Raw genomic sequence first — 11,208 nt, 5'->3', positions numbered from 1 at the left:
TACTTACAAAATTTTAACTTACATATTTCCTGTTTTGTGATTAATGGACATCTTCGGTTTGTACACAGAAGTGCCAAATTGAAGTAATTTGTATACTTTGAATAATTTACCAACAAAGTTAACTTTGCAAAAGATCAGCTGCAGTTTATCACATCTCTTATTTATTCTAAGGTGCTGGACAAAGTTCTCTCCCTTTAAAAATACTTAAATTCCATTTTCTGGATAAAGCTTTTAATTTTTCATGGAAATTGAATATATCATGATATCAGTTTGGGCATAATACATATTTTTTAGATCCTATGCGGAAATGCATAAGGTATCTTGTCTATCGAGAGGGATGCAAAACATTTTTCATTGAAATCATGCATTTGCAAACAATCACAGGACATACTGAAAACCCCCACACACTTTGGGTCTCTTCATGCTTCATCTCTGCCCAAATACTTGGGCGGTGGGGTGGGGAGAGGGGTGAGAGGGGGATCAGAGAAGCACCTGACACGTTTACAATTTCAAAAAAGTTACTGAAAAAAAATTTTTCTCAGAAATATACAGTATATCATCAATTTTCAGTTCTCCAGAAATTTCCTCCTCCTACAGTGAAGGAAAAGGAAAATACTTTGAATGTTTCGAGGTTATTGACATTCCTTCGAGATACAAGCACACTAAGTGGTGTACAGAGAAAATTTCCTCTCTCCATTTTGACTGAAATGTTGGGAGCACGGAGAGGAGAGAGCAGCCAGATGCATACACTCAGCAGAGAGAACTACACTAATGTAATGCTATCAAAAGAAAACCTTGAGATAAGTCAAGCACATCCTTACACCAAGAGCCATTTGAAAACAACTTAATGGGAGCCTCTCCTATAAACGGGGATGCAAGTATTATGGTTGTCCTATTATTAGTAAACATTCTTTTAGGATTTGAAGAGATTCTCACATGGGGACTTTGAAATTAGAAACACGAAGAATATGACTTGTTAACTTTGTTTTCTGAGCATACAAAACAGTAAGGACACAATAAGGCAAGTTATGATAAACCAGATGTTATTGCAAATAAAGTTATATACATAATTTGTAAAATTATAAGTAAATTGTACAAGTGTTCTGATAAGGGTTTGCCAAAAACACTATGACCTAAATAAACATAGCAAGAAATCCTGAAAAAAATACCATTAGACAGCAGTATCTATAATTCATTTTTATGATACAGTGAAGAGATACTTTAACTGTAGTCTATTTATTATTCAAATAACTTTTGACAGCATCTTCACGCTTTCTTTCTAGGCCAAGGATCATCAGAATCTCAAGTCTCAACCGGTGATTCTGATAAAATCAACTCACACAAGAGTAAGCCTGCTGTTTTTCATATCATCACAAAGCTGAATAAGCTTCTTCACACTAAAATCCATCTTTTGCAATTTTTTTGTAGTGCTATATTAACTCAGTTTCTTTGCTAATGATATTCAAGCATTCACTTCACTACAGTCCTTATTGGAAACTTAAACACATACTCCTATGTTTCAGATACTTTTTTTGCTTTACTTCCTTGGTTTACTTCTGTTAGCAAGACAAAGCTTTTGGCATAATTATAATTTGGTTCAGGAAGGGAATCACAGCAGACTAGGCTGCAAACATGGTTTGGTTGATTTAATTCTGCCAACTGGAACGAGGCTGCACCTACTCCTAGAGTAGACTGCATGGCCAGCAGCAACCAAGATACCCGCTAGATTATTCTGCTTGTACAGAACATCAACCTCTAACTTCATTCCAGAGCCATACTGCTGAAAACAGAATATCAGACCTGGTTTACTAAGAAGCTTCTGAAACAGAAGTTTCGCTTCCTCACTCCAGTGTTCTCCTTTGGCAGGAACAGTATCACATAAAGAGCAAGAGTATGCCAAGCGTGGTAAATAAGCCAGATTTTCTGGAATAACTTTAAGTTTATGGATATCTGAATAGGGAATATTTTTCAGAAAGCCGTAGTCAATGAGGGTAAGAACAACAGACTGACTTGACACTTCACTAATTTCTGCTCTGTTCCACTGCACTTCTAGTCCAAGCTTGATCAAGCAACCAGCACCAGGAGCCACAAGTTCTTTTGGCAAAGCTGGCAGGTTATCAGGAAGGTCAGAGAGCAGCAGAGACAAGTTCTTCATACACCCAAATAAGCCTTCCAACTGAATGCAGAAGTTAGAAGGATCAGTAACTGTAGTTGCAAATCCAGGATACTGTCTGCCACTCTGCAACTGCATCCACGTGACTGAATTTATCCTGAATGATGTAGCAAACACTTTACAGTCTATATTACCGTATTTCTCTGGTCCAACAATGGTCTTACCATGAATTAAGAGCCGATTCAAGTATTCCAAAAGTAGAATTTCCCCTATTAAAATCTCTACTTCCCACAGATGAGAGGATTCCAAATATCTCAGAAACAAGATCCTTATTTTATGATCTAGGAGTGCATTTACTAAATGGACAAACGGAATTCTATTTGAATTTTTAAACCAAACCCATTTACAATGCACAGCTTGTTTAGGAATACTTTTAATCTCATCACTGAGCATCTTTGCATTATTTAAGGACACCATCTCATACTTGCCACAATCCATGAAAAAAACTAGCATTAACTTCTCCCTGCTAAACTTCTTTACCACTTTTGATCGATACCACTTTAAGTTCCTTTTAGATTTCGTCATGCATTCCAATCCTTCTTCAATATTATCCATTGCAAGCAAACAATTTCTTTCTGCTTCTTTGACAAGCATTACATTTAAATCATTTAATACCTGCAAATTTCTAAGTAGCTTGACATGAAATTTTCCACACCCTGAAACATTAATTATTTCTGCTGTTTCTACCTGTCCAGGATTTATATCTTGAAAAGGAACTTTTAATAGTTTTTTGGAAGTATTTCTTGTCCCAACAGCCTTTGCTTTACTTTGACAGCCTAAATTATTCCTCAATCCTCTGTACTGAGAATCGGTATTTGTAATCAGAATTTGTTTTGATGCGTTTTCTGGACTACGCGTGGATGTATTTTGCAATCTCGTCCTGTGTTTTTTCTGCAGAAGGACATCAGACATAGACTTTCCATCACAAATCATATCTACTTCCCACTGCTCTCCAAGTTGTTGCAAGAACTTACAAGTGACTGGCTTGTTATTAATTTCCCTTACAAAATAGGAAATACTTTTATTAGTCCAGCTTTCAACAGCAGTACTTTTTACTCTGCTAAGGAAACAAGGAATACTGAGCCTTGGCAATGTTAAAAACTTTGTCTCAATCCTGTAAATCTTTGAAGGACTTACAACTGCTGTATTACCATAGTCAATGAACTCTACCTCAAAGGAGTTTTCTGATTTCACAGTTTTAATAACTGCCCTATAAAAAAAACAATCAGTAGAATATTCTGCTAAAACAACATCCCCTACCACAAGCTCACCTAAGTCATGTTCATGACCTACATTCACTGTGCTTTCATTTAATTCTTCTGCTAGTTGAATTATTAAGTTTTCCTCCTCTGCAAGATGAATATGGAAACTTGATGGACTATTTACATGAGAAATATACCCTGCTACTTCTGAATTCACCTGAATATCACGTTGAGGAAGACTGGTTAATTTAGCTGTATTTTCTTCACTCCTTTCCTGCTGACCTGTATAATTTAGTCTTTCAGTAGAAGATTCAAAGACAGCATTTGCAGTTACTTCCTTTAAATTCAAAGTAGGCTGACACAGCGAGTGAGAAGTAAGCTTTTCATCCACAGGTTTCTCTTGGTGCTCCAGAAGAGCATTGGCACCATTCCTAAAACCTGGCTCTTCACTATCCTGGGAACTCAATGGTTTCAAGGACTTGCTACACAAATCGTGTGCACTACATGCTGTCTGCTCTTCGTCTTCAAGATTTCGCCCAGTATTTGTCTGATAATACACATCACACACTTGAGGTTCCACTTCAGTTCTCAAACTAGTTCTTTCAGGATCTTCCACATTTAGTTTTTCAATTTCTTTGTCATTTTCTGTGTGGTGCATCACTCTATAACTTCCAAACGGTTCTGTATAATTTTTCACAAGTGCCAATTCTTCCAATATTTTTTCTCTAATTTTCTGACTTACCTGAAGCTGTCCATCATACAACTCCACAACAATCTGGCCATCTGATTCTCTGGATATAATTACAGCCTTCAGCAGTTTACCAAGGAAAGTCTCCTCAAACCATCTATTGACTCTTACTGGAATTTCTGTCTCCCTAAGATTTGAAAGACAGCATTTAATAGCTTGCATGGGTGTTAACAGTAGGTCAGTGGCACACTCTGGAATAGGCATCAACTGGTCTCTCTCTACCATGTGTTTATTTCCAAAATCCACAAAGTCAACTAATAAATAGGACGATGATTCTGTAGGAAAAGCCAAAGCTCTATAGAAGAGACCATCTTCAAAATATCTGGCTATACATAATCGTGTATTGCTAGTATCATATTTTGCATGATTTTGCATTTTACTTATTTCACTAACCTTCTTCTTCAATGCATCTATAGTTTCAGTGTTTCTATTAAGCTGACAATAGAATTTCAAAGGACTATGTATGTGAGTTATATAAACCTCCTCCTCACTTCCAGTTTTTATATTAAAAGATGAATAGCAAAAACTGTACAGAGAACTCATAGATGCATGTTTTCTCAATCCAAAATATTCAGACTGGGTGTGACCACGTTCTCTAAGAAACTCTTCTGCACTAACAAATGGTGTCTGTAAGTCAACTATATTATACAAGCAGTTTGGGCTTACAAGAATTAGAGCATAAATGATACAAATCAGTGGTCCTCGAGAAGCAGAAATGAAGTCTTCAAAATGTCTACCCACCTCTTCAGACCAATTAAGTGTGTTAATCTGCAAGGGTCCACTTTTAAGACTACATCTAAATGCTTGACTTTCCAGAGCTAGGAAGTCTGGAAAAACAGCCTGAATATCTTTAAGTAAGACTCTTTCCCGATTACCAAAGTCTACAAAAACCACATCAACTTCATCTGCAGATACTTGCTGCAAAACAGTTGCTCTGTACCACCTCCCATCTTTGGAGCATTTAACAACACAGGCAGCCTGTCCAGTTTTGTAAGGACTGGTATGTACTTTATAATAAGTCTGAATTTGGTCCATCAAGTTATTCAGCTCTGGCAGTTTGCTTTGCAACTGACAGGAAAAATCTGCTGGGGAATCAATGTAGGAACACACCACCTCAAAAATAGCTCCTGGTTTAAACACAAATTCTTTATAAGATATATTTTTCTCTGGTACTAATTGATGACGCTTAGAAATAGCATCTCTTCCAAAATATGAGAGCACAACAGATTCTCTCCGCACAGGAGGCACCCTTAATAATTTTTCATTTTGAAAGATCCGCCCATTTCCTGATATTTTATTTTTATGTTTATTACAACTGCCCTGTGCATATACTTTTTTTTTTTTAATCTTGCGGTGACGGAGGACTTGAGAATTTTCTGCCAGATTTATAAGAGATTCAGGTCTCCCCTCCCAGTATTCAGCACATCCAGCCCGAACCATACACATGGCGACATTACATTCCTCCAAACCATTCATACACTGTGCATTAACAATATACTTGTTGTTTTGTTTTCCAACTACATGAAGCAGAAGTGGTTTGTTAAACACAATCTCTTTGAAGAAATCAGTTTCCTTTTTAACCCACACATCCTCAATGGGAAACGTGCATGCAAGTGCACAACACACAGCTAAAGCTGGTAAATCAGAAAACTCTGGAAGCAATGTTTTCACATCACAACAGGGTACTGTATCTGTATTTCCAAAATCCAAAAAGTAAACATTAATGTTGACACAAAGCACTTCAGTGACAACACCCCGATAATAGCACATATCTTTGCTATACCGGGCACAGCACAGTAATCCAGGCTCTGGGTTTTTAAGGACCCTGTCATCAGTTCCACATTTGTTATATGCATCTGCAATATTTTTCATCAAGGCTTGAAATTCATTCTGATATTCATTTGTTTGAATCCAGAAGTTTGATGGATTTATTACATAAACTGCAAAAGCAACATGGGAAGAATTCACTTTCATTTCTACCCTTTTGCAGTGGCTTGAAAAAGAACTGCCATATTCAGTTAAGCAGTTTGTCAGTTTATTTCTAGTATAATTCTTAAAAGAACTGTGGCTCTCATCACATGTTTTGTGGTTTATATCAATACTTGTGATTTTTGCATCAGAAGGTGAGACACACAATGCAGCTGCCTCATTCAGTTGTTCTGGATACTTAGTATTCATTCCAATTTTTTGATTTTGCAATGTAATATAATACAAGTGTTTACTGGCATTAAATAAATCAACACAGGCACACACAGAAGTTTGTCCTATCAAGGCCTGTATAAATTCTTTCAGCTGAAGTTTTATTACTGCTTCATCCCGATTACCAAAACAAGACAGTGCACAAGGAAATGAAATCATTGGTAATGACATGAATTCTTCTTTAAGTTTCCAAACACAACTAGATGGCACAGCTTCAGTATTGCCAAAATCCATAAACCAGACTTCCACATGATCAGAGAGAAGCTGTTGTATCACTCCTCTATGCCACTGTCCATTTTGTCTTCTGGCAGCACAAAGTAACCCTAAACTATCCAAAGATGTATTACTTTCTCTGCTCATAGCTTCATAATACAAATGCATTGCTCCTGTCAAATCTTCCAGCTCTTTCTGCCATTTCTGTATCTGACAGTAAAATTTATTTGGACTTATTGCAACAGTTATTTTTACATTTTCTTTACTGCCGACAGGTAGAAGTGGCAAGAGATCACCAGGAACCGGACGAAAATACGATGGTTTCTCAGAATCACTAAACGTAAGTAACTCCTTGACTGCATACTTATATTTCAACAATTGTGGCATTCGCTTACAAAGCATTTCTTGGGGCAATGCTTTTAGTGTTTCTACAATAAGACAAAATGAATCTCCATCAATAAGTTTTCCTAACTGCAGTTCAACAATATCACTAACGACCTTTGATACTTCCAGAATAAACAACTGGCATGGTAAAACAGCTTTCACGTGACCTGCAATCTGTAATCCTACCAGAGATGAAAAATAGTTTATAGCTTTTGGACCCCATTTTTCTCCAAGAGGAAGTATGTTTGCAAAAACTCCATAAACCATCTTTGGAGGCAGCTGAAACAATTCACCACAAGCAGAAGCAATATGTATCTCATCAACCATTAGCACTTGCCCAATGTCTATAAGAAAGACCTCATAGATATTCTCTTTCTTTTCCAAAACTTTTCCTCTATGCCATTTTCCTTCTGTGTCTTCCACCAAACATGATCCACCAATGTCAACATTATCTTGTACTTTGAATATACGTTCAATTTCATTTTGTAATATGTTGTAGTCAAATTCACACCTCTCCTTGTATTGACCCTGAAATGCTACTAGCAAACACTCCGGATGGCATTCTATATGAGTTATCTTCAGATGCGTATCTAAAATGTTTGAAGAGGGAGCCAAAGATTCCATTCTTTCTGCAAGGCAAAGGCGTAAGATCAGTCTGATGATCTTCCATATTTTTCTATAGCAACTAATTGCTTGCATGAAATTTGTTTGCAAAATGTTTTAACAGCATATTGTTACACTTCTGGGTAAATTGTCTGCTAAACATTTAACAACTTCATGGTTTTTGTAGGTGGGATACACTGGGCAAAATTCTCTCTTTGTGAGGACATGCTCAGGTAACATCTGAAAAAAAGTATCTCTGGACTAGCTCTTGTGGCTACAGTCTCATTTTATCACTTGAGAATAGTTTATAAGCAGAAGGTGATTCTCAAAATACCAAACAGAAGTAGAGCATTATATCAGACAGGCTGAGAAGAGACCAGAAAGATCTCTGTTTTTCTGCTCAAAGAAACGGAAAAGGCAGTTCATGTTATTTGTATCATCTCTGCTAACAATACAAATGGATCTCTGATCTGTTTTACCCTGGAATGGACTATTCAAAGTTTGTAGAGAGGTTTAGGAGCCACCAAAAAGTTCAATTGGCTATTTTCTTCAAAGCAGATCCAATTCACAGTTACACTGCATTAGGCTTGCAGTTATAATGAGACTTTCTGTATATGGCAAAAGTATTTTCAATATGTTTCCTTCTGTTTCTTTTTAGTACAGCAATCAAGGGCTCCTAGTAACCTTGCTTTTTCTCTGTGTACCACTTTTTCAAATCAATCACATTTACAGCTCTGTGCTTTGCCATTTACTTAATCTGACTGAATTACACTATCATGTAGAGCTGTATCATGTTCTAAGTTTTCATAATTGTAAGGACATAGGAAATATTATCTGTGTCAAACATGTCTGCAGTGTCCATCAACTAACAACTGCATCAAATGCCTTTTGTAATGTGTTAACTCATAGTATTCTGTAACATTTTAACTCTGATAGTTTAAATATCTTCAGACCCTGTAAATACTGCTCCAACCTTCATTTAAGATTAGGTCTTCAAGATCAGCTTACAGTTTTATTCAAATTTGGACTCATCAACCGATCTGTGACTACACATTGGTTAAAAAGGATACCCATAATTTAACCAAGAAATTATATGAAATAAACAACTATTCTAACCAGTGATTAGGGGTAGTCAACATTTGTCAAATGCAAAGACAGTGGATAAGCGCACAAGGTTAGACTGGACAAAATACATGCTTAATTTAAGAAATTCTACTTAATGCTGAAAGTGAAGCTTTCATTTCCAACTACAAATTATTAAAACAAAGTTTTCCTTCCTCAACCTGCAAAAATTCTTCAACAGAATTAGAGTGACAGCTCTTATCCTAAGCATATATGAAGTGGCTAGCGATAATACAATCCATCCTCCAAGCTGAATATAGATCCCTGTCATTTTAATTTTACAGAAAATGAGTACCCCGGTAGTAAAACTCAGCAGAACATCTTGAGCAGGAGGAAGAGATGACTCTGTAAACACATGACTCTTCTTTAAAAAGTATTTTTGAACTTCCCACTAAAAGCACTACCAAACACTGATCTGACAAATACCGTCCTAACCAAACCCCTCAGTTTCTCACTTTCCCCTACAATAAAACAGAAAGGTGAATTCTACTTTTTTATGACAGAAAGCAACTTTCAGGAAAGGGCTCTGAGCTGATGGCCTTCAGCAGAAAACAGTTCCCTGAAGCCCTAAATAACACTGAAGGGGGATAAAACATCAGCTGCCCCTATCACTATGGTCTTCTTTATTGTCTGGTTTTAGGCAGCTTCCGGATGATAGTACTAATTCCAGGTGACCTACCACTAAAAACACTGATGGCCAGCAGTCTCATTCCCTTCTCTGTATTAGGAACAAATCTTTCTTACATAAGATTTAAGATGTCCTGAAATGCCTGATAGAGGCACCTAATCATTACAGAGATTTAAACCTTAGGAATAACATCACTGATCCTCCTGGCACCTATTTTTTTCCACTAAAACTAACTCCTGGTTGCAGAAACACATAAAAAAGCCTTTTGTTCTGCGCATCAGCATTTTCTGGCCCGTTAGCACAACTCAAATAGTGGCATCAGACAAACAGTCACATTTCTAGAGTTAACAAAAAGAGATATTGCTTTTTACTCACCTGCATACCAGTTATGGCTTATGCTTTCAGAAACCTCACTCCTGACTCGTATCATCAGCTCTGCTTCTCTCTGCAAGAAAAAATTACAGTAAAAATCATTAGAAAGATAAGAGAAACTAAAATTCTCATTCTCCTTCTCTAATCCTCCCCGTCCCCAGGACACAAACCCTGCAAGAGTTCCTCATACAGAGCTTAATGACAGGGTTGAAATTAAAAAAAAAAAAAAGTTACAAACTTGATTCTTCCTCTTAAAAGCAGGACTAAGACCATTCTTTCTCTGCTGCTCAAAAAGCACACCAAACAATCATACAAACAGTTCTCAAGCAAGGGCACTTGCACATTTACTTTTGTTTGCAACGCTTCAGCCAGACCAAATCTATAGTTTACTTCACAATAATGAATTATATATTCTATAACATAGAATATGAAATTCTATAGCTTACCAGACAAATGGACTTATGGCACAAAGAGGACTTCCAAACGCAAGTGAAGACAGGACACAACCGACCGTTTAAGGAATTTGTGCTACCTTCTGCAAAGGGACGTGGGACGCCCTCATAAGGCGGGCCCGAGGGAGAGGGCACGCTCTGCGCCGAGCGGGGCTCGAACCGGCAACCCGCGGGGCCGCAGCGCTGCCGCTCCCACCGCCGGGTGAGATCCGAAGCTGAAGACCGCGACCCTCGAGCGGCAGCAGCCGCTTCCTTACCAATCACAAGCGACCCGTGAGAGCCGCAACAGCCTGATCACAACCGCTTTACACCGCCTCATCCCGGACCGGACAGAAGACGAAACACCGCACGCGCCCACCCCACGCGGACAAAATGGCGGCACAGACAGGAGCGTTTACGCGCCAAGCGGCGAAGCGCGTGCGCTGTAACTCCTCCAGCGACTTTGGCGCCCCTTTTGCAGGGGGCGGGGCTTGAGGTTGATTGATGGGATCGCCCCGACAGCGCCCAGCCAATCCGCGCGGCACAGCGGAGAAAGCACCGCCTCCATCTTGCGCTGAGGGCAGCCGGGTGCGAGGCTTTGGCGGTGGGGGCAGGGCGCGGTCTCGTAGTTCTGCGCGTAGGTAGCCTCGTTTAGTTTGTTTTCTCTTCAGGTCTGGGGATTTTTTTAATGTTTACTGTTTGTTTTTCATAAACAAACTGTTTCAGCTCTTTGTTTTTCATAAAATATCGTCTGAGCTTTATAAAAGGTGCCCGGAGTTGTGGGTCGTTGAATCTTTTGGGGTTATCTAACGAGGGTTTGGGAGCTCTTCTGCTTTTTCCCATCATCTGAAGGACTTTCTGCATGCCAGAGCTGAGTGCACCTGAGCAGGCTGTAAAATGAGGTGGCTGCAACAAGGAAACATGGTATGAAAAGGAAATAGCTAGTCCTGCAAAAATATTGACAGATGCTGGTACTTGTATATACTTGTTTGGAATGAATGCATGCAGGTGTAATAATCTCTATGGGTTAACCTTCAATTTTTATAGAGTTTTACCACTGGTCAGGATTGTTGCATCATAGTTATACCTGGCAAGCTTGAGAGATAGAAAAGCTGCCTTTGCAACATCTAGCT

The 11,208-nt window shown here is 38.4% G+C and overlaps 1 protein-coding gene across 1 annotated transcript; it reads right to left on the bottom strand.

Moving 5' to 3' along the window:
* Positions 1–1,609: 1,609 nt before the first annotated feature.
* TDRD15 (tudor domain containing 15) lies at positions 1,610–7,549 on the bottom strand. Its single transcript, XM_013952053.2, has one exon. The coding sequence runs from the start codon at positions 7,541–7,543 to the stop codon at positions 1,610–1,612; it is 5,934 nt and encodes a 1,977-aa protein (XP_013807507.2). The 5' UTR covers positions 7,544–7,549.
* Positions 7,550–11,208: the final 3,659 nt, after the last annotated feature.

This window comes from Apteryx mantelli, chromosome 3 (assembly GCF_036417845.1).
Source record: "Apteryx mantelli isolate bAptMan1 chromosome 3, bAptMan1.hap1, whole genome shotgun sequence".
In the NCBI taxonomy this organism is placed as follows: Eukaryota; Metazoa; Chordata; class Aves; order Apterygiformes; family Apterygidae; genus Apteryx; species Apteryx mantelli.
This window is presented reverse-complemented; position numbering and strand designations above follow the sequence as displayed.

Coding starts and splice junctions, on each gene's coding strand:
- TDRD15 (XM_013952053.2), bottom strand. CDS start 7,543: ATGGAATCTTTGGCTCCCTCTTCAAACATTTTAGATACGCATCTGAAG.